Raw genomic sequence first — 21908 nt, forward strand, 5'->3', positions numbered from 1 at the left:
CATCAGTGACACCCACAGGTAACCCCAGAAAGCAGAAGTCAGGCAGCAGATAGAGAAGTACACCCAGATGTTCATTCATTCAGGAATTAAATAGGAAAGGAAAAGAGAAATAAGGAAGCATCCAGAGGCAATCAGAGGGGCCAAGTTCACCCGCAGCTCTTCATCATATAGAAAGAAAAGAAAAATTATTAAACATACATCTAATTTACACAAAAAAATAATTAGAAAACACAGAGGAAGAATGGAAGATAATGTGATAACACTTCTGCAGAATTTAAGTCTTCATATTAGAGATATTAGCAGTAACTTTCCCTATATTTTCAAACAAAATGTCAAGACAGCAGATACATAATGGGAAGGAGAAACACAAGTTGGATAACATGATGTTCTGCACTCACATAAATTGGTTATTTGCCCAACTGACATACCTGGGTCTTGGATTTATAGACCTGCTCTTTACTTCGGTGATTCTTTTTAATCCTCTCCAAAAAAATTCTAAGAGCAAAAAAGTCACATTTTCAAATATGGAGGATGCTCTTATAGAAACAATCTCTAACAAGATTTTCAGGAAATTTAAGAACATCAAGAGCAGTTACCATGACAACAGCAGTAAGGGTCAGGGTTGTAACTCTAACCTCCAAGAAGACAAAATACCACACTGCTGGACAAATTGTAAAAGGGGTCAGGGCAGTCTCTTCTCCATCTGAGGAAGGGGCAATAATAAGAGAGGTCTTTTCCCAATCTTCAGGTTCCAGCCATCAAAGAACATAACCGACATTACCGCAGGCTAAAATGGCAAAGTCCAAACAAGCTCAGTCCTACTGGTGGGGCAGGGGTATGTTTTCCCAGAGCAATTTTATAGCACCTAGACATTCCTATGATAAATGATAGGGTTAAGCTGTATACCAGCCAGAGTCCTGGTAAGCATATGGAAACTCCTTTACTTAGCTTGTGCCCTGATTGTTTGCTAACCACTGGTGTCTACTAGTATTCTTTGATTTCTGCTTTCATTTTTTTCCAGAGTTTCATTTTAAAAAATTAATTTCATTTCTTCCAAAATTAAGTTTTTTGAGAGTCCTTATTTGAGAATTAGTTGTAGTTTCAGATTACACATCTTGCCCCAACATGTTAGAAATCATCCTTGACTGGTGTGGCCAGTTCTAACTTTGGCTTGCATTGTCCCTGTTGCAAAATCCTTGCTTTGCTGCCCCACAACCCTGCTCCTGCTCCTCTATTCAGCCCTGGATGGGTGCCTCCAAGCTGCCCAGCAGGCTGTCATTCAAACTGCACTGAGCAACATATGAAGGGGCAATTCTTTAAGAGGAACCTATTCCTTTAGGTTCTCTGTTCCTATGTGAGAGACAAAGTCAATTGCCTTTGAAGATGTGAAATAATTTCTATAGCCACATTCAAATGAGGGTGGGGAAGAAAGGAAGGAGAGAAGGAAAGAGAAAGGTGGTAGAAGAGGAAAAAAAGAGAGTGTTTAAGGGAAATTTAATATATCTCTTGTAGGTCTCTGACAAAATGGTAAGTTTAGAGATAATCTTACCTGTCACATTGGGGCAAATTCCAGAACAACCTCCTTTTAAACAAACATCAAGCATTGCTTACATATAGAGGATTCTTGTTTAAAAACTGAATTTCAACAATATACAGTGTCTGTGCATGAGGGGAGTTCACTTTGACACTTGCTTAGTATATACATTATCTAAGATAACACAAACATAAATAGCCCTTTTTTTCCTGCATATATACAGAACTAGCATTGGGAAGTCATTCCTGAATAATAGCAGAGGGGAAAATGCTCCAGATAGAGAAGGAATGTGGCAAGTTTGCTGATGTTCATTTGATGTTTTTGCTGTCATACATGTGCTTTCCAAAAAGTCAACTTTGAAATCTTCTATCAGTTCTTCAAATAGTAATGGGCAAGAACATACCCATTGCCCTCTCTCCAAGCATTGTAGTGTCTGTATTTTGATAACTCAAAGGAAAAACAGAAAGTTATCCATCTGTTTAAATTGTAGAAACATGAGGGAAGACTAGATACAGGTAGATAGGTAAGTATGTCGGTAGATAGGTAGGGAGGTAGAGATCTCCAAATCTACCGAAGTCCTCAATGTGAACGAAAGGATATTAAATCAGATAGCAAAGCCCAAATACCAAAGTTTTTGAGTCTTTTTCATCTTTAGCAGGAGAAAGAAGAGTCTTGTTTGTTTGTTTGCTTTTGTGGAATGGGGACTGAACCTAGGGCCTCCTGTGCAAGCACTCTTTCTCATAGCTAAATCCCCAACCCAGGGAGAATCTCTTAATGTGCCGGTTCTCCCTTACAAAAGCAAGTTTGATCTTACTGGATTATAAACAGAGGACAGGTGAGGCACTTTTGTGAAAGACGCTAAAAGCATTAGGAGATGATTAGTTGTGAAAACAGATAAAAGCTCCCTTGGCAGTGACATTTAGTGTGGGGATTAACAACCCCACAGAGCACAATGGCTCCTGAGCTCAGCCCTGCTTTTATAATTACTGACGTTCGGTATGATAATCCTAAACCGTGAAAAAGAAAAAAAGAAACACTGCCACACACATATCAACCTTAATATCGTCCCTAAAACACCAAGGAAATAAGAAAGTACCCCAACGATTGGAAAACCTATGCACAAAACCCAAACCCTGCCTGGGACACGTGCCGGCTCAGCCAACTGATAGAGCCCACAGGCCTGGTTAGCAGAGTTTGCAGGACAGAACAAGGTAAAAGATGAATGTACAAGAGAGGCCATCTCAAAAGTGTGGGAAAAGCTTGAGCTATAGTATCAACACTGCTCAGAGGCAGCTCCACAACTCATCATCTGCTTGTCTAACCTCCCCAAACCCAAACGTCTTCAGGCTGCTAGGGACTGGCAGAGCTTGTACCCTTCACGCACAAGGCTGGCCCACAGCAGGCACCAACTGCTACCACTAGTTGCTGGTACTGTTATTTGTAGGATAAGGGAGCTATTAAGAGGAAAGCAGAACAGTTAGCATTTCAGATGTGTTTACTTCCTTCTCTTTCTTCTAACTGTGGGTTTTCTTGCCCCCAAAAGAACCAAGAAAGGGACAAGTTCATGCCACAGTCCTCAGAGAAGGTATAAAGTAAAAGCAATTTGGAGCCACATGTGTGATTAACCACACATCCCATTTGGCCATGCCTGCCAAGAAGCTTAGAGCCAAATTTCAAACTCAATCATAGCAACCATATGAACCCACACAGCCAACAAGCCTCACTCTTCTTTTTTTTTTTTTCTCTTTATTCTCATTTTGTACTTCTGCTTACATTGTTGGTATGTCTCTTGTTGGAAGCCCATCCCAAATCCTCTTTTGGAATGAGACAGAGAAGCAAATATATAAAATTATGGAGTTACGTGCTTTCTGATGGGTGAAGTTATTAAATCTGGCTCTTTTCCTATGTCAAGAGAGTTTCCTGATCCTTACTCCACCCCTACAGCCAGGCACTGGCACACCCATTAATAGTCCCTCCATTAATGTCAGAAAAAATACGTAAATGCCAATGCCTGTATCTTTTAAATTCATGTGCCGTAGCTAACTATGGGCTTACTCTCAACAGCTCTTCATAAGAAGCAAGCAATTAGGTTGGAAGTAGAAAAGACTCGCATGACCACATAAAAGCAGATCACAAGTAAAAATTAGATGATAGGAAAACAAAACTGTTGCCATTCCAGCAACTAAATGAAAGCATGCTATTGTAAACAAGCCTCTGATGGTGCACAGTTGTCCTCAGGAACCAAGAAGCACCCAAGGCACTGAGGCACCGAGGCACCACACTCCACACTCTGGAGGCTCACAGAGGGGACTGGGTGTACTTTCTTCAGTTAAAGGGCCCAAGGAGCTGGTTTGTGCAGCAGTGAGAAATGACACAGGTCTTTACTTATTCTAAAAGACAAATCCAATCTCTCAGGGCTGTTTATCCTCTTCTGCCCTCCTCAGTTGCCAGAGAGTCTTTTTCCAGTTTCCTGTCACTGCCAGGGCTGTTGTTTCCAAAACCAATGATTACAAATGAGAGGTGTGGTCTCAGAAGAAAAATACAACTACAGGTCTCCCTGTCCTGAAAGAACCCAGCAGGAAGGCCAATAGGAAAGGAGGGGGGCCTTCTGACATTGCTGTAATAAGTGTGTTTCTGATACAAACCCTCTGCTGGCTAATACAATTGTTCATCCAGTTTTGTTTGAGCATAACGGCCTCCCCAAACCTTGTCAACCGGCTGTGTTTACTACTTCTAGTTCTAGGCTCTGTCACTTCCTCTACTCCGGAAAATAAGAAAAAAATTCTCAGCTGAAGGACCTTAAGGCACCTGGGAAGTACGAGTTTAGTAAAATGTTAGAGAAGGCATGATTTATCCTGGATCTTCATGATAATCCCGCACCACTCACAAACTCAGGGGAAATGGGGTTGGTTTAGTAATTCCCTCACATTCAAAGATGACGCTGTGAAAAACAACTACTGCAGTCGTCAGTCATTCTCAAGTGAGGTCTGGAACCAATACAATAATTTTGCTACATTGCAAGCAACAGCACTTATTTCATCTTCAAAATTATTTGCCTTAAACAAAGGCTGCCTCTGGTCCTCCTACTATTGCTCCCAAACAAATCAGCTGTTAGTTTTTGCACAGCCCGTATTATAGCATATCTATAAAAAAGGTATCCATTGAGAATAGCAAAAAGAATTGTGTGAGTTTAGGTTGGAGGAGGAAGCAATTTGAGTATAAAAAAAAAGTGAAGTGAGCCAGGGCACATTTTATGGGCTAATTAGAACACGTTGGCAGGTTGAATGATTTTTTTTTAAATAGCTTTATTGGGATAAAATTCACATACCATCAAATTCACCCTTTAAAATATAATTCAACAGTTTTTATTATATTTTCAGGTTGTGCAACCATCACCCCATTGAATGTTAAGACATTTTAAGCACCCCCCACCCTCCAAAAAAACCATAATCATTAGTAAGTCAACCTCCATTTCCTCCTTTGCCCATCTATCCTAAACACACATTCATTTAACTTTCTGACTCTATACATTTGTATATTCTGGAAATTTTACAAAAATTGAATTATATAATTCAGGGTTTGTTGTCTCTCTTCTTTCAGTTAGCATAATATTTTAAAGGTTCATCCGTGTTACAGCATATGTCAGTACTGCATTCCTTTCTATAAATATACATTTTATCTATCCATTCATCAAATGATGAACATTCGAGTTGTTTCCATCTTTTGAGTATCATGTATAATGCTAACATGAACATTCATGGGCAAGTTTCTGTGGGGACCTGTTTTCATTTCTACTAGATATATAACCTAGGAATAGAACTGCTAGGTTACATGGCTCAAAAGATCTTTTTCCAAAACTGTTTGCACAACTGTAGTAATTTCTCTCCATAGTAATGTCTGAAGGGAACAAGCAGTATTTAATACTTCTCCACCGGCATTCTGCCACCCCCCAACAAATTCGTTCATTCTCTGCCCGATGTTGTCCTCTATATTCACTCTGTATACACAAAATACCTGGAAGGCTTTGAAATGACAGCACCTTGGAGCCTGATGGAAATTCCAACTATCAGTTATCCCAGCATCATGTTTTCAAACAGAATTGAACTAATAACCATCTAATCCTTAAAAGTCCCCAAAGAAGGAAATAATGTAATTTCCCTTGGTTACCTCCTGGCAGAAATGTCTTCAAATAACTAGCCCCAAATCATACACATGCTCTACAAATATTGAAGGAGCACAAGATGCAGTTTTCAAACAAGTTTGGAATTATCTTACGTAGTCCCTCTTTCTTTTCACACCAAATGTACTATGTCCCTTGATGCCACCTAATTTTACAGCCCTGCCATGTCCTAAAATGAATTCCATTTTGACCTAACATAGTAAGTAAAAGTGTGGGAGAACTCTGCTGTCCTTCCTTGAGGTATTTTTCTTTTTGCTCCAGTAGTCTTGCTGAATCTATTTTCATAGTCAACAACAGTACTGCACAATTTAACATCAAGAATTCTCGGCTGTTGCTGCTTCTGTAACAGCTTGGACTTTCTCCCTTCTCGATTCCTCCGAGAGAGGCATATATAAAATGAGTAATTACTGCTGCTGAAGAACTGCTGGAGTCAGCAACGCCTGGTAGGAGCTGCATTTCCTCCTCTCCTTCCCCTCCCACCACAAACTCTCCCCCATAAGTTAAGAATTAAAGACACATTACTGGGATAAAGAAATCTGACCTGAAATATGTGTTGCAGCAACAATGGCAAGCAACCAAGAGTATTAACAATAATTTCCAATGGAGCTGGAAAGGCTAGGCGATCCATCTTTAAAATGAGCCAACTCTCTGCACACTTTCATGAGATTAGAATCAGTTTGCTTTTCCTTCAAGATACTTCATGCCTCTTCTGTCCCTACTCCCCCAAATGGACAAGGTGGTTGAAGCACATGGACAAGTGGTTCTGGAAATTCACTTTCTTGACCAAGAGAAAGCTCAAAGATAAATTCCATTCCACATTAGTTTTCCTATGCTTCATTGTGATCGGGATTTACTGTGGTTTCATTCTCCTTGGAGAGATAATTCCTGAGTGATAACATCTCTGACATAGAAGCTAAAAAACAGAATAACAACAACATGTTGTCTTGGGGGAAGTCCATCCTCTTAAAAAAGTATGATGACCCTGCACCCATGATCTCAGCCATGAGTCACGAGAAAGTGGAGGCTGTTTCTCTCTGAAGGTGATGACCCTGAGCTAGAGAGCTATCTCTGAACCTGCTTATTCCCATGTAAAATGATAGAGCTTCATGAAGTAGCATATGAGTGCCTCAAACAGTGCTGAGAACAGAGCAAATACTGTTAGCACTGGGCTTGTACCTTCATCCTCACCGTCGCAACCCAGGCCAAGGCCTCTACCATCTTTTTTTTTTTTTTTTTTAAAGAGAGAGTGAGAGAGGAGAGAGAGAGAGAGAGAGAATTTTTAATATTTATTTTTCAGTTCTCGGCGGACACAACATCTTTGTTGGTATGTGGTGCTGAGGATCGAACCCGGGCCGCACGCATGCCAGGCGAGCGCGCTACCGCTTGAGCCACATCCCCAGCCCTGGCCTCTACCATCTTTGCAAAGCTGCGTGGACAGTAATAAGAAACTTCCCTCAGGCCTTTTCACAGAAACACAAAGTGCTGACAGCTTTATTCCATAATGTTCCCATTTCCCTGACTCATTCTGGAAGAGGTTCATAAGACAAAGCAAGGACAGAAGAAAGAGAGGCCACTGGTAAGAATGAGGAGACATATTAAAATTACAGAGAATGGCACCTTGCTTCCTCACAGTCATGCTTAGAAGATGAAAATTCATACAAACATGCTTCCTGATATGGAGGGCCAGGGAAGGAGGCAGCCAAGCAATCCCTAGAGAGAGAGAAAGCTTAAAGTTGACTAGGCCAGGGAGCAATCTGTTATTCTAAGCTCTGGGAGCCATCTGTTATTCTAAGTTCTATTCTCTCTCTTGTGTTCATACATGAGCATCCTTGTTGAAGAGAAGAAAAGGACTCTATGTTCAGAAAAGCATCTCTGCAGACTCAGTGGATGGGTGGCTGAAAGCCGACACCAGTACCTACCTCTCTCTGCGGCTGGCCTGGGCCCTGGTCTGTGGGGCGCAGGTTCAACACGTGCACTTCCTGTGGCAGCCCAGTTGTGCCTCTGCTGGCACAGCCTGACAGGACCGTGAAGCTCTCCATCAAGGCCTGGACAGGATGGGAGGCATTGACAGGAGACAGCTCACACTGGGTACCAGGCTCTGGACCTGCAGACAGAATCACAGACATGAGCCACTCAGAGCAATGAAGTCTACCTCAAAGTGGGTGTTTCTGGATGATCAAACCACTGCCAACCCTTTAGAGGAGTCTTTGCAAGTAAGTTGTCTCCAGAACTAAATGAGACTTTAAGCAATTTATTCCATTTATCTCTGACTTTCTTTCAAGAGAAGAAGAATTCAACACAAATCAAACAGAAGGTGTCCTTCATCCAGAGGAATACATTGATAACTAGTGAGTCTAAAAGGGAATTTAGAAAATCAAATATATATCAAAATCATCCAAAAGAAATTTAAGAGATTGGGATTTCAAAAGAACAGACTAGCCCTTTTCGTCATTTAGTCCTAGAAGCAACTTCATTTTGCAGGTTTATAAATTTGTATGTGACTGCAGAAACTAAGGAGGCTGAGTCAGGAGAATAGAAAGTTTGAGACCAATTGAGCAAGAGCTATCTTGAAATAAAAAATAAAAGTGACTGGGGATATCGCTCAAGGCTAGGGCACCCCTGGGTCCACTCTTCAGTACTGCAAGTAAAATAGAATAAAATAATAAATTTGCATTCCTTTTCTCCTCTTTAGTCTGTCTTTGTCAGTTTGTGCCAGAACCTTCAGAGGACAGTGAGGATTTTCCCTTCATCCCTATAATGCTTCATGTTCACACACCTCTGTGAGCTTGCTGCTACTATCCCCATTCAATAACTGAGGAGCCTGGAACCTGAACACGCAGCTCCATTTCAAATAGAATCCATATAAAAAGACTTGCTTGCATTCCAACGAGCTCTTTCTGACTTTTAAATAATAAAAGTATTCTCTAGGATTGCAGCCCCAATCTACAATGGAGTTCAGAACTAGCCACTCCTGTACCTCACGACTATGTCATAAGCAGACACTCCACCGGGTGGGCCAAATCTATTTCAGGACTCACAGAAATTATCTAGGTTGATAATAGCAATCTGGTCTGAAATGAAGTATGTGCCTTCTCAAATAATCACTGCCACTCCGTATCGCTGGACTGTGCCCAGCTGCTTTCTCAGAAAGCAGGAGGTAGGAAGATGTTGTGGCAGCAATGGCGGGAGGCACGTTTCTAGGTACACTCTGAAACACTAGGGAAAGTCTTCTGTTCCTACTCAATTCTGGGGACACACACTGGCCAGAGCTACTCACACTGGGAACCCCTCTGAAGTGAATTTCCAACAACCACAAGTTAAACACAAATACAAATGTTTTTAAGTTTCATTTTTTGTATGAGTGTACAAAACACTTATTAGTCTGTCATTTGACCCAAAACACATCTGCAAAAAGGGCTACAATCTGCCTGACTGGTCTTCTTCCTTCTGATGCCACCACTGCCCACCAGGGTCCTCCTTGAAAAAAAAAAATCACCATATGGACTCATTGCTGCAACAAAGCAAGAGTAAAAACTCAATAGGAAGCAAATCAGAGAGCAAGATCTAACCCAAAGAGGAAAACCCCCTTAATGAAGAAGGCAAGAATTCTTTGCCTCAGAGCCTATTTTCTCTCTGTTCTGCTGGAGTCCAGGAAGAGCAGAACCCCTCTTTCTGGGCTGAGCTCTATCCGTGAGTAATACAAGTCAGTTCAAGATCAGAAAAAAAGAGAGAGAAAGCAATGCCCCAGAGCATACTCTGATTAAGTGTAAGACAGCATTTCTTTATAAGGACCTTCTGAGGTCAGTGTTTAAATATACTCAATGTTATGGTTTGGATCTTAAATGTCCCCCAAGGTCCATGTGCTAAAGTCTTGGTTGCCAGCTTGTGGAGCTAGAGGGAGGTGCTGGAACCTTTAGGATATAGAGCCTAGTGGAAGGAAGTTAGGTCATTGGGGACATGCCATTGAAGGGGATACCGGAACACTGGACCCTTCCTCCCTGTCTCTTTTTGTTTCCCAGCTGCTATGAGGTGAGCAGTATTCTTTGCCTCACACTTTTGCCAGAATTTTCTATGTAGCCACAGGCCACAGTGCTAGTGCCAAGACACCATGGACTGAAGCTGCTGAAATCACGAGCCAAAATAAGACTTTCCTTTTTTTGAGTTGTTTATCTCGGGTATTTTGTTGCAGCAATGGACAGTTGACTGACACGCTCAGCATAGAGTGCTCTTGATCATCTGGCCTACTGGAGTTTTTGAGGTTTATTATTGAAGTCTTCCCTCCAATTTTGAAAAAGAAAAAAATAACACAACATGTGATTCAGTTATTCATATGCCAAAAAGACAACAACCTCAACAAAAATTTCAGGAATTATCCATCACTATCAGTAAGAGTATGTAAGAAAAGTTGTCTTCAACAGTTCAACACACAGTGTCAGACTGTTCTGGTAAAAACAATAAAGAAACTTCTCCCATTTAATAAGTTTTTACTATGTGCTGGGCAATGACAGGTGCTATGTATCCTTCCAACACACCATAAAGAGGTAGTATTAGTCCAACTTAAAGAAAAAGAAGAAAAGCTCAGTGAATCACAGATGCAGGGGTAAAGTATCCTGAGGCTATAACTTACTCTTAAATGCACCTAAAAAAATAAGACGGATTGATAGATGAATAGATGCTTGATAAAGAATCTATTGCAAAACATTAATTCTGGAATCTGGATGTTCACGGTACAATGGTTTCAACATCTCTGTATGTTGAAATGTTTCACACAAAAATGTTGAGGGGGAAGGGATGCTTATTAAAAAATCAGGCCAAAAATGCCCCAGAAAACATACACTTCTGAGAAAGCAAACAGGTCTAACTTTTCGATAATATCAAAAGTCTAAAAAAAAAAAGTACATATCCTTTGACCCAACAGTTTCCCTCTGAGAACTTACCATAAAGAAATAACTGGATCCATGTGCAAAGAGTACAGAATGTACCAATGGCAGGGTGAATACAACTTAAGAGAGAAGATAAAATGAAAATAAACTCTGTAAGTCAGATTTTGCCCTGCTTAAAAGGACTTAGTGATCTCTCCCTGCTCTCCAGGCAAAACCCAGAAATCTCACCATGGGTCCTTCCAGATCTGGCCTTGCCTCCTAGTTGGGCCTCATCTCTCAAAACTCTGGAACTTGCTCACTGTGTCTTAGCCATTTTGGTTGAGGCATAAACCTGTTCGTTGTCTCCCAATATCAATTATTCTCATTTTTCTCCAACTGTTAGTTAAGGCTAGAATAAGGCAACAGCCTTCACTTTCAACTAGGTATGGCCATGTGACGAAATTTTGGCTGAGATTCAGCCAGAGATGACACAGAGAACTTCCAGGAAGTTTCCTTGTGAAGGGAAAGAGATGGATTCTTCTGTCCTTCCTGATGACTGGAATATCGATGTGACAGTAGTGCTAGAGCAGCCATTTGGCCATCAGATTGAAGAAATATGCTGAGGAGGCCAAAGCACTAAGAAGGTGCCTGAGTACTTGATGAACATAGAACTCCTAGATCGACTGGCTCTGAACTGCTTCTTTATACATGAAACACATATGAACTCTTCTCTTATTCAAGTCCAAAGTCATCTGGAGTTTTCTGGAACTGGCAGCTTAATCCATCCTCATTAATATACTCTCCTTCTTTTACTTCGTCAAACCTACAACCTTCCCAGGAGCCTCCACATATACCAAATTTCCTCCATGAGCACTTCCCCTACCATTTCTGTTCCCTCCGGGGCCCTGGCAAGACAAACTCCTGCTCATTCTTCACATCTCCAAAGGAAGCTTCTACGGCCACACCAACCTGAACATGCTTGATCTTGTCTAAGGAAGCTTCTCTTGCCTCTCACTAAGTTAGATACCCCCTTTTGTTTTTCATACTTTCATAGTTTCTCTTCAAAGCACTTCATGTAATTTGATGAACGAAACTATTTGCATAATTATTTGTTTAATGTCTACATTCTCCCAAAGACTGCAAAAGAATGGACCACCATTTGGTTTATTGTTGTACACCTTCCCCCAACACAGTATGCTACACACAGTGGACACGCCAATATTACTGAATGAGAAGAAAGAACCATGAGGTGATCCATGTCTAATGGATTTCACAGGAGCAGGAGACTATCCTAGAGGTCTTCCTTTTGTTCTTTAAAAGCCAGAGCTTCAATTGTACACCAAAGGGGGGTGGAAATCAGTCGCGAAATGAAGAAGTGTTTGAGGTTGCTAAGAATCAAGTCCTAAGTTGCTAAGAATCAATCAGTTGGGTTCCCCACCCTCAACTGTCACAGAAAGCAGGAAACACAAACTTGCCATCCTCTCTTATTGAACACTCTTCTACCCTCTTGAGGTAGCTGGAGGATCCCCTGTTTCCCTTATCCACACCTCAGATCCCCAGCCTTAGCCTGCCACCTCCACAACCAGCCCAAACCTCCTTGTCCCTCTGCCTAGGCACAGCTGATCTTTAAGATCTCACCTGCCTTCCTCACCTGCTATTTTTGCCCTTGGGTTCACAGTGGGTCCTTGCAATCTGCCCACACAAAACTACATCAGGCTCCACTTAGAAAAGCTTTCTCTGGAAATAGAGTGATCAGCTCCATGGGCTCTACCACACATTTCTAAGGAAACAAGATGGCCTGGTGCATCAGGGACTTCCTTGGCCCAAGGGCAGCACCTCCCAGGCACCAGAGCCCAGTCTCCAGGAGAACATGTTTCACAACCCTGCGTGAGTCAGCTACTCATATATGTGGTGCCCGGAGCACTCTGGAGCTGCTAATTAACAGGTCCACAGGACAGCCTCAGAGGCTGCAGGCTGGAACCCCACAATGTGCTCTTCCCTACATAATCCAATCCATTCTGGTGTCATGAGACCGACAAGCAAGCACGAAAGCACGCTGGTGAAGATCCTAATCAACACAACAGAACTGTTTCACCACAGTAAAGAGCAACAGACCAAGTGAAGAAGAAACAAATCCCGGCTGAGAGCAACAGTATTTGCTAACACTCAGGCCTTTGCCTTTATTATTATATTATAGGCCAGGCACAGTGGCCTATAATATAATAATTCTAGCAGCTTGGGAGGCTGAGACAGGAGGATAGCGAGTTCAAATCCAGCCTCAGCAAAAGGAAGGCACTATGCCACTCAGTGAGACCCTGTCTCTAAATAAAATACAAAATAGTGTTGGGAGTGTGGCTCAGTCAGTGGCCAAGTGCCCCTGAGCTCAATCTCCTCTACCTCCTAAAAGAAAGGCATATTATAGACACTTAATATTGGAAGCCTCATGGAAATTCTGAAAAGTGAGTAGAAAAACTATTTTTATTTCTACTATAAGTAAATTGTTGCAAGCCACAGAGCTGGGTGCATATTTCAGTAAAGTGCTTCCTGACACAAGGCACATACAGGCTCATGTTCAGAGACAGACCTCACTGCTACCTCCCAATCTGGATATTTCTATTTATTCTGGGCATCTAGTATATGCCCTGCCCAGGATTCTTTGGGGGTTATTCCCAAAGAAATTGGGCTTTTCTATGGTCTTAGACAAGTTTATCCTTCTTGGCTCCCTAGCTCCTGGGGAAATCTGACCTCCCCACAGTCCTCCTGGGTACTGTATTCTGTCTGAACTGACCTCTTCCCTCCTGACCTGCAACGAGGCTCTGTCCTTCCTGCTTTTACACCCTCTCAGCCACCAGGATGGACACCTGATCCCATCCCCCCACAAGATGTGACTTCTGTTGACTGAAACCCTGGCTGACCTGGAGACAGTACAGACACCAGTGAACCCTGTGGAAGAAACCTACCAGGTAGCCTAGGCCAGAGACAGACACCCTGAGAAGGCTACTGCCAACCACACACCTGCACCAAGTTAGCTTCCCACCCATCAGCCTGTTCAGCAGCTAGGCTACTTGAGGCAACTAGGTCTGGTGGGACAGAGCCAGGGGTGCACTCTTGTTGTGGAGGAGTATCATGGATACCCTCTGCACACATTGTTTCTAGTCCTTGAAACATTGCCGAAGTCTGGCTGGGCACAATTCACCAGCCACTTGTCAAGCAGAAACGAACTTTATTTTTTGAACGCACTCGCAGCACCACACAAGCTCTTCAGGAATTCCCTCAGAGCCCAACTGCCACCACCGGCTCCCCCAGCCAGCCTCTCAACTGCTCTTGAGCCTGATTGGCTGGGTTGTGTGGGCGGAGCCAAAAGAGTCCCCCAATGAGCAGCTCTGTGGTCTGAAAGGGTGGGGAAACAGCCCAATGAGCATCACCGCAAAGGAGCCAATCAGCTGGAAGTTTGCTCTGGCTGCTTTGGCTGTGGCTCTCAACAAAACATTACCATGAAGACAGTGTTAAAGCCCAGATTTTAGAGTGATTGACACTAATGCTCAGAGAGGTTAAGAATTTACCAGTGAACACACTGCACCAGTAAGTGACAGCAGGGAATTCAAACCTGGATGTATCACATTCTAGGTCCGGGTTCTTGTCATGACAGAGTACCACCTGGTTTTGACTTGAACTTTCCTCTTTCACCTTAGGGATGCTTGAACAGAATCACAGGCCAACCATAAACATTAATTCAGGTCTGATAAGATAAAATAAACTTCTCAGTTCACACTTGTAACCTTTAGTTGACTTAAAAGACCTCATAAACTCAATGAGGAAGCACAAGTTCCTTTCTCATTTTACCAAATGTCCTCTTTGTCTTTTTCACTAATGCTTGATTATCCGGACACATGGGAAACATTTCAAAGATCTGACTATAACATCAACATCTAAATTCCCAGTTCTACTTAAAGAAAAAAAAAATGAAAATGGATTCACCCTTTCATTATGTCCTTTAACTACAACACAGCATTCCAATCTGGGTTACAGAACCCCCACGTCCACGCTGGCTGCGGGCCAGCCCCAAGCCTTGATAGAATGCAGACAAAGCATTTGGGAACAGATGCATTTGCTGTACACACTTTAAATTTAATCTATCCCCAAAGAAATTCTTAATGTTACACCTCCTGTGACACAGAGTAAAATATTGAGGGGAGGGTATTGTTTAGAGGAAGGCATCATAAGTAATCTTCACGTTTAATAAACGTGATCTGCAAGCATTCTCGATACTAATGCATACCAAGTTGACACAAACATCTGGTACCTATTCCACATAATTTCCAGCGCTCTGATTCCCCATATCACCCAGAGTACTAATGAGGAACGTGTGTTCAGCTGTAATAAAAGTGGTAAAGATGCAGAGGGAATTAAGGGGTAACATTATAGCCTGGGACCAAGACATCGCAGTGGGGAGATTTTATTCCACCAACACCATTGGCTCATAAGGGTTTCTGTTATCGTCCCACAGGGAATTCCGCAATGCTGTCAGCTGCAAAGAGGGACAAACTCCCACAGACTGTGGGACTGGGGCACTACAGGATCTATTCTGTCCCTAAGCTGAACATCCCTTCTATCCCCATGGGATGTCAGAATCTGTAAGAAAGGGCACCCAGGATGATTTCTCCGGCAATAGCACAGTCTAGCTTTAGGAGACAGGAATGTTACCAGGATATGATGCAAAAACAAAGCTCCAAGAGAAAAACACCTGGAAGGCCCTTCGCTTTGGAGCCTGATCTGTACACATGTGCTCATGTTTGTACCATCTCAAATTACAAGCCTTTGGATCTACAGCCCCTTGGGGATAGAGCTGCGGAATGTACCACCATTAAACTCCTTCCCGCATGGCCCCCACCTGGGGTTTTCAACAATAAAACTTAACATGAGGCTGAATTTATCCCTGGTAGGAAAAGAAATGCTCTAAATCCTGCAATATGGATTTCTCAGGGGGTGGGGGGAAGCCTAGATTTTTCTACAGCTCAGCTCTTTAAGCATATCTTATCCTAGTTTCTTTCACCCTCCAGGCAAATATCTAAATTCAAGCCTTCCTCTTGACAAACCAGCACTCTTCCAAGAAATCAAATGCCCATTTGTTGGGATAAAAGCCAGTGCATATTTGTATATGTTGTGTTGAAATTATGGTGCAACCATGTTGAAGAATTTCCTGTGTTCAAATGATGTTTTTAAGTGTTCAAAAGGAAACAAAGGGCAGAGCTTCATTAAGAACCTAAATTCTCCAAGTGTTAGGAAGTACCAAGCTGTAAAGGGCACTGACCCTTCCACCTAAGCAGGATACCATTCTACCACCCAGAAGTGTCTACAGAGGGGGTCTGTGCAGCTCCGGGAGGAAGGGGTGTTGTTTTGTACTTTTTATGACCTGAGACAAGGCAGCAGAGGGGGCATATCACAGATTTCACCACTAGACACAGCAAGAGAAGCCTCTAAGGAGCTAGGAGTAGAGCTCAGTAGTAAAACATGTATTTATTAGCATGTGCAAGGCCCTGGTTTTCACACCAAAAAAACTTTTTTAAAAAAAGGAGCTCTTGCATTAGGTAAGCATAGGGTACTGGACCAGTAGATACGGGAGCCAGTTTAAGTCTGTATCTGCTGCTTACTGGTTGTTTGGCCTTGTTTTTGTTGTTGTCATTGTGTTGTTTTTGTGGTATTTAGGATGGAACCCAGGACCTCATGAGTACTCTCCCACTGAACTACACCCCCAGCTCTGACCTTATTTTTTAATCTCACTACAATCCCTCCCTCTTACTCTATGATTGGCTCAATTTGTAGATCAAATGAGGCATTATACATAAAAAATGCTTTACAAATTTCAAGTACTATTAGAGACATTAAGTCCCCTGAGGGGAGGAGAAATAAATGAATGAAAACATTTTCTCAATTGAAGAATGTTTTCTCTGTGAGCTTTTAGAATGCTTAATAAAATATCTAAGATAAGATGTTCTTATACTACTCCCTAGCCATTACTCCCCAAAGAATATATCTAAGAATTGTGTTGGGGAGATTTAAAATAAAACTAGGCACAGTATTACAGTATAGGAGTAAAAATTCCTGTTCTCTGAGTACATTCTGCCATTTTCTAAACAAGGTGAAAACAGTCCAGATTTGTGCCTGTAGGGAGTTCTGGCAATCCAGGAAGAGGATAATTTGGCACCACCTTGGCCAACCTTCTCTTGTTGGCTTTGATATATCAAATGGTTCTTCTAAGAAGAGCTGAAGAAAGCTAAGACAGATGAGGACACTTGCTACAGTATTCATTTATGGGAAAATTAAAAATTTATGAGGTGTTATTGGTCTCAGCCTAGACACTAAGGACAAATAGGAAGATGTGAAAGATGGAAGAAAATAGATTCTTTTTTTCTCCTACCCCACGTTTTGCAGATACAAAATAAGTGAAAGAAAGTCTGCTTCTTTATTAAGAGGAAAATGCTTTATTGATTTAGATTTGCAATATTAAACCTAACTTTATCACATAATAAAAATTATAACTTAATTCCTCATAATGCAGTATTTTATGGCAAAGTGAGACTTTAAGGGATATGAAGCAGCTCCTCTTTAATCCTGAGGGATGATATTACTAAATCTTTTTATCTCTCAGACCTTGACTTAAGATAATCACTAAACTAATTTCCTTTCCCGACCCGTGGTTCTGGGGACTGAATGAGGGACTTCGCACAGGCCGAGCACATGCTGTACCTCTGAGCTATTTCCCCCATTTTCTCTTTTTACCTCTAGCAAACTAGTGTCTGACAAGTAAGAAAAGGACAGGAGAAACAGAGGTAAGAATATGCACAGAACCATGGAGGAATGGTACACACTGCAAGGGACTGGTGAGTATTCTGTTAGGACTGCTGTGTAGGGTCTGGGGTGGATGGTGAGCAGCAAGACAAGATGTAAGGGAGTGTGTTAGGAAAGACAGAGGGGGAAACCACACTGCCAGGGAGTTGAATCATAGCCAGTAACCACTAGTCCTGATTACAGATAAGAGAAAAGAGATTTAAAAAGGAAAATCTACAAACATTGGTTTGGCCACACAAAATATTTCTAATTATAGCCACGTGTACAAACTGAGCCATGAACTGAAACACATTTACTTTACGGATTTTATATATAATCAGGGCAGTCAACAATTGGTTTTCAAGGAATGAAGGAAATGCTTAGCATGAATGCCAAATTACCCAGCTTAATGTATATGTCAAACCACATTACAAGACTAAAGCATATTCCTTCCTCTTTAGACAAACTAGCTGGCTGCTCAGGTGCTTCTGCTACAAGGAAAAGTGAGAGCTAATGGTTTATAGGGAGCTTTGTGACCACCTGGGCACAAGTGCATTCTTGTTCCTTTCACAGTGAATCTAAAAGGCTCTGAGAAGCAATGGAGCTGGAATTTCTAGAGTTTATGACAGCTGTGGGCCAATCAAGTGGTTCCGTGGAATTACTCAGTGCAGACTGAGGAACAGAGGGCCTGAGAAAGACAGGAGGATTGTGCCTAACTAAGCAGGCCCAGTCCAGCATCAGATTTGTGTATCTAATTAAATTCAGAAACCCCCTCGAGCCTGTTACATTTATTGTGCATTTCCCTTATAGAAAATATCAGCTTTCACAAATCTGTTATTTCTTTTCTTTGGGATGGAACTCCATGAGGGCAAGGACCTGGTTTCTTCTGCTCATCTTCCAACCCAGTGTTTGGTATCATACATGGCATACAGGAAGTGTTCATAAATGATTGTTGAGTGATTAATTCATCAGCCAAACAACCAAAGACCCTAAGTGCTAATTCTCTATAGACTGTGGAATAGTCTCCCAAGTTTAAATTTCAGCATTGTAGCCTCTTCCAGTTATCCAAGCATTCCATTTCTCTTCATGTTTCTTCTCTACACAACAGGGATATCAAAAGGATGATTCTTAGGATTGCTTTCTTTCTGTTATAATAATTATTGCCATATATCTAACTATAGGATATGTTCTGGAAAAAACACCTTTTAATCCATCTCAGCCTCCTTGTGCGTTAGGAACACAGAATAGTAGAACTTAATGGAACCTTGGCTACTAGGTAGTTCAATGCTCTGTCACTCAGAGAGTTTAAGAGAACTCTACAAATCAGTTAGCAGAAAGGCCTCTTCCAAATCCTTCCTAGTTTTTAGACAAATTCTGACATGGCTTCTGGTCCTAGAGATGCAAAAATCAATGTACAAAGAGAGAATCAGTTTTAGTGGATGCTTTTCCTAGAAAATTCCTGATGCATCCAAACTGTCATGTTATACATTCCTTTATTATTTATATAGTCAATTATTTCTAGAAAGGAAATTGAGGGGACTTATAACAAAAAAAATGAACCCATAAAATGTACCTCAGCTGCCAATAATTAAAAGTCACTATGGCAAAAGAGAAATCTTATCAAGAACCTGGCTAAAGAAGACTATTTCACTTGAGTTATCAAACTCAGCTCTAAGCTTCCTAGCAGCCAAGATAAAGTGAAAACATGATGCTTACACAGAGCTCATAAAAAGGAAACAAGTCAGCTCTTTGGACAAGAAAATACTTTTCCTAGGTTTGAATTTAAGAGACCTATAATAATATAAGGATTGGTGACTCCAGAGGTCATTGTACATAAATTACTATCTTATTGTATAGTAAAAAATCTCCCTCAAAATTTAAAACTGGGATAAATGAGATACCTGTACCACAAAGCATCTACTGAGCATGCTCATGACAAAACCACACAGAGAAACAGACTATAAAACACACATCTGTATCTGACAAAGCAACCTTTCAAAACAAAAGTGTCATATGATGTTTCAAAGCGAAAGCTGTTTAAAGCTGTTTTTTTATTTTTTTAAGTTTGTCACATTGAGTCAAAGCAATTTCTGTTTTTCTAAAATTTGTGTGTGTTATTTTGTGGGGAAACTTCTCTTCAGTGTTTTTCCACTATGAATCAACTAGCTCCTATCCTTCCCTCTCAAGTGAACCTGCGGAAACCACTCTGCCAGAGGGAATTCACCTTCTCTCACATGGAGACAAGCTCTAATACTTTCAAATGGTCAATCTGAAAATGAAATGCTTTGCAAGCCAATTCCTACAACAAAAAAGGTCTTTGTTTCAAGATTTTCACAGAAAAATATACTAATGCTACATCTATTATTTAAAGTAATAATTAATACCTTAGCTCAGTAATTCATATTATACTCCCTTCTTCCCACCTTCCCACCACACAATAAATGCCTCATTTATTCAATACTGACTTGAATTGAGATATTCCAAATAAGCAAATTTTCCAAACAACTAAGGCTTTATTCCCTTCCAGAAACTTTAGTCTTTTTTAAGGGAAATATATTTAAATTTTACTATATGCTTAATTACTTCCTTGATACCTTAAATATTTTGAGCATCCTGAGTATCACCTATTGTACTTTTTCTTGAATATTTTGAGTTCTCATTATAAAAATGAATTACAGTGATTAAAAATTGCTGTGAAGTTTCAGTTTTTATGTCCACCAAATGCTCCCAAATTTCTATACTTTATAGTTCTGCTGACACTTTCTATATTTCTAGGGATTTTTTTCTAATCCTGACTGAAAGCCTATGTCTACATCAAGCTCATCACTGACCTTCTTTTACACTGGTTCACATTCCACTTTAAGCCAGCCAGCTTTGGAGGAGGGCCAAAAGGTGGCTCCCCATTCTATTTACAGAGTAACCTATATGGGTTTTTGACATCTCTTTTCCTTGTAACTGGCTAAAGCATTTTGGCTTTCCTCATGATGCAAGAAACTGCTATAAACTGACAAATATAATAATAATAATAATATGAGACAATATTAAGAACCCTGTCCATACCAATCCAATTTGAACAGCAAGCCATCAAAGAAAGTGAAGTTTATGCACCAAGGGTAAACTACTGGAAACTTAGATCACACCCAAACTGCTTAAAGTTAGTTCAACTCTCCTATTGCTATTGCTTCTGAGACTTCAAGCATTTCAGAAATTCTAAGAGAAAAAAATCAAATGCATACTTAGATCTGACAGAGTTCTCATGATTTTCCTACCCCATCATTTTAAGGTGCCCTCTCCTCGTTTTTGCTGTTGTTGTTGTTGTTGTTCAGGATGAAAAGATAGCTAACATGCACATTCCAATAATGCAGATTCTTCTGCTCTCGTTCCTCAGTGGAAATTGTATTCACTACTCCTTCCTGCCTTCACTCTCCAGTCAGTGCCAGTGGGCACCATCATGGAGAACATGCCCCCTCCAGGGTCCCTATCCAGGTCTGTACAAATCATCCATCATGTACCATGTAATCCAGGGCAAGCCACAGACTAAAAAGTGCCAATTCACAAGGAAAATGCACAATGGGGCCACACAAAAAGCCCCTCTCTGGTATAACAATACCATTTCTAAAATCAAAAGCTTTCTAAAATTAAAAAAAAAAATCACAATACAGAATCTCCAAGCCTTCACATATTAGAAATAGGGGTGCAACTACACCCTTTGCAAACCAAGATGTTTTTTTTTAAAAAAAAGGAGGGAATATACACAAATATTGAGGGTTGATAAACATATGTACAGGCTCAAGAAGGTCCACTTTTTTAAGCTCTTTTCTAAAATAAGAGCTTCTTTACCCCCAAAGATAAATCAAAATTTATCCTAGATTTCAACCTTTCTTAAATGTAGTAAGTATAGGAAGTTGCATGGAAACAATGAATGGAAGTGCACTTTTATCAAACAACCACAGGAAACTTTCAGTAGTTTATAGCAAAACTACATATTTGAGCAGAGAAAAAAAATAAACTATGCTCTTTCAACTCCTAACTTTTACTCTCTCTCTCATCCAAAACATACAAGAACATGCACAACTGACAACTATGAAACAAATCTCAATACTAAGAGAAAATTAATATCTCAAGCTTTCAAAAATACACTTTCCCAAATTACTTAACGAATGTCTTCAAATAGGCCTACACCTACTTCTATTATCGTATGGCCAAAATGAGTCATAATAAAACTTTGGAATATTAAAGACAATAAGTGAGGAAATTCCAGAAAATATAAAAACTATTTCAGGGAGCCCAAACAGAACTATATTTATTTTTCTATCTAAATGCATATGAATGAATAAACCAGCAAATAAAACAGGCACTCACAAAAGTAAACATATATCTGGCTGCAATTCTACAACAAAGTCTTCCAAGTTTAATTTTCTTAAACAAAGCTAACTTCCAGCACCCCCCAAACTACAAGAACCTCTACCATGAGCAATTTAAAAACAGGCATTGGTGCGGGGCA

At 40.8% G+C, this 21908-nt stretch overlaps 1 protein-coding gene across 4 annotated transcripts in view; it reads right to left on the minus strand.

The window, feature by feature from the left end:
• Tgfbr3 (transforming growth factor beta receptor 3) overlaps positions 1 to 21908 on the minus strand; it is a 186971-nt gene that overhangs the window by 106223 nt on the left and 58840 nt on the right. For all 4 annotated transcript variants that reach the window (XM_013359733.4, XM_013359732.4, XM_021728020.3 and 1 more), the window contains one exon: positions 7634 to 7818. In XM_013359733.4, coding sequence (XP_013215187.1) covers positions 7634 to 7818 — 185 coding nt within the window. The remainder of the gene's footprint in view (positions 1 to 7633; positions 7819 to 21908) is intronic.

The sequence above is a fragment of the Ictidomys tridecemlineatus genome, chromosome 11 (assembly GCF_052094955.1).
Source record: "Ictidomys tridecemlineatus isolate mIctTri1 chromosome 11, mIctTri1.hap1, whole genome shotgun sequence".
In the NCBI taxonomy this organism is placed as follows: Eukaryota; Metazoa; Chordata; class Mammalia; order Rodentia; family Sciuridae; genus Ictidomys; species Ictidomys tridecemlineatus.